Source organism: Pteropus vampyrus, unplaced genomic scaffold, assembly GCF_000151845.1.
Source record: "Pteropus vampyrus isolate Shadow unplaced genomic scaffold, Pvam_2.0 Scaffold8304, whole genome shotgun sequence".
In the NCBI taxonomy this organism is placed as follows: domain Eukaryota; kingdom Metazoa; phylum Chordata; class Mammalia; order Chiroptera; family Pteropodidae; genus Pteropus; species Pteropus vampyrus.
Window position 1 is genome coordinate 1 of NW_011897085.1, and position 2538 is coordinate 2538.

At 32.7% G+C, this 2538-nt stretch overlaps 1 protein-coding gene across 1 annotated transcript in view; it reads left to right on the plus strand.

The window, feature by feature from the left end:
* Window positions 1-8: 8 nt before the first annotated feature.
* The window catches only part of LOC105310655 (nuclear speckle splicing regulatory protein 1-like), a 4257-nt gene continuing 1727 nt past the window's right edge, over window positions 9-2538 (plus strand). Inside the window, exons 1-2 of the mRNA XM_011386799.2 lie at window positions 9-312; window positions 1213-1323. Coding sequence (XP_011385101.1) covers window positions 36-312; window positions 1213-1323 — 388 coding nt within the window. The 5' untranslated portion in view covers window positions 9-35. The remainder of the gene's footprint in view (window positions 313-1212; window positions 1324-2538) is intronic.

Sequence of the window (2538 nt, forward strand, 5' to 3'; positions counted from 1 at the left end):
CTTCCTGTTTGTATTGGACATTTTAATCTTAATTCATGATAAAAACTAGAATATTAACAATTATTATCTTTTACTCTTTCCTAAATAATCATATTTTCCCGCAGCCCAAATATATTCACAACTTACTAAAAGCAGTTGAGATCAGAAAAAAGGAACAAGAAAAAAGAATGGAAAAGAAAATACAGAGAGAACGAGAAATGGAAAAGGGAGAATTTGATGATAAAGAGGCATTTGTGACATCTGCTTATAAGAAAAAACTGCAAGAGAGAGCTGAAGAGGAGGAAAGAGAAAAGAGAGCTGCTGCACTCGAAGGTGAAATGGAAGAGGGAGAGGGTAGAAGGAAACAGAAGCGGCAGAATTCTGCCCTATGGTTAGCCGTTTGCTCTGTCACTGAACTTTTAGATTATAATGTTATAGTCATAATTTATGTATATGAATAATGATATACAATATAATATTACAGGAGATTTTAACTAAAAACAATCATATTCTCAGTAACTATTACATCTTTTGTTTAAAACTATGGTCATTATAAGTCGTTGCCTTGGAAAATGATTCTAAATGTAAAAACATTGATTATAAGGCATAATACCATGAAATTTGTCAGAAGCAATATAAACTGAGATTTAAATTCTAGCTATATTTTCTGGGATGAGAAAACTAGTGGCATATCAACCAAGGAGCATCAACTGTGCATTTAGAAAAACAATAACATTAATTCAAGAAAGAACAAAGACGTGCAGAGGCCAAGAATATCATAGTGCTTTCTACTCGTCATTTTCAAGATCTAAGTAAAATATGTTCCTATAAATAGCTTAATTGGCAAGTGCTCATCAATTTTAAGTGGAAGTAAACCAAATCTGTAAGACTTGGTCTAAGCATGTCCTGTGTGTTTATCTAGAGCACCAGTCAGCAAACTTTGTGTAAAGAACCAGATAAGAAACATTTTAGGCTTTGTGTATCATACAGTCTCTGTTGCACCTATTCAGTTTTGCCTTTGTAATGCGGAAGCAGCCCTAGACAGGGCTATATTCCAATAAAAATTTCTTTACAAAGATAGGCAGCAGACCAAATTTGGCCTATAGGCTATAGTTTGCCAACTCTTGATCTAGAGAATAATTTACACACTGTATGTTATATACTCTATTCTTGTAAAACTGAACTGCATTTTTGCCTCGTTGAATATATTCTCACTTTTGCTTTCCCTCTTAGCACGTTTGGATGTAACCAAGCAGAAAGATCTCAGTGGATTTTATAGGCATCTATTAAATCAAGCAGTTGGTGAAGAGGAAGTACCTACATGCAGCTTTCGTGAAGCCAGGTAAGATGTGACATATGGAATATTTAGAAGAAAGATACTGCTCATGATCTGTGGTTGTAAGATCATCTTAACCTTCTAGAAGATAGAGGATTGTAGCATTGCATGTTGTTTTGTTAGCCGCACCCGACCTAATTGAATGGATAGGGATTTACAGTTTCTTAATTTAAAAACCTATAGATTTACTTCAGGATCATTTTTATTCTGCAGTAAACCTACACACATGTTTAGGTACTATATAGAAAGAGAGATGGTGTATTTTTATAAGTAAAACCCAGCCTCCATAAAATGTAAGATTTACATATCAAGGGCTGGAAATGTATGGCTGTTTAATATTAAAAATAAAATTTTGGAAAAATCTAAAATATTTTTATTTCAAATACTCAGTTGCTACATTTGGCTAGTGGCTAACCATATTAGACAGCACAGATAAGGACGTTATCATTTCTATAGACATTTCTATTAGTATTCGTTTGGAAAGTAAGGATTGGAAGGATTTCAGAATAAAATTATAAAGTACTAAATAAGAATGGTGAAATGATTATGCCATAAGTATATAGCTAAAAGTAGAGGGAGAATGTGTCCTAAACTTGTATTTAAACTTTTTTGGGGAACAGAAACTTTTAGATAAGAGGATCTGAGTCTGTTGCTGGGGAAAGGCAGGAGAATGGAATTAAGGATGAAGAGAAAGAATTAGGCTTATATTTCCCACCTACCCCCCAACTGCTAAGTTTTGATTAAAATATTGATAAGAATTATGAGTCTAAAATATATTTAAAAGTTGAGATTTTGAATGGAGAATTAGTATTTCTATTAAATAGTTGTAAGGCCAGCTATGAAACTTTATAGTGTCTTTTTAATAGTTGTACTTCTCAGAGTCTAATAGAATTCATAATTATTAGTGAGTTTGTTAGCCAAGATAGTTCTGCTAGCAGTTTCTAAAGAACCATAGTCGTTGCTCTCTTAGTGTGATTAATAAGAATGAATGTGTGAATAATATAAATAAATTAACCACGTTTATTAGCTGGGAAAATGTAGATGATGTAAACAATTGTAGTGTTACTGATTATAATAGCTGGATGGATTCATATATTTCCATTCTGTTGTGATAGGTGCCAAGGGGTATATCAGGATACCGGTGCCTTTTGAATCATAAGAATGTTTATTTAGTGATAGTTAGAATTAGATTTTACTATCATTTTGCTGTGGGGAAAAAAAAT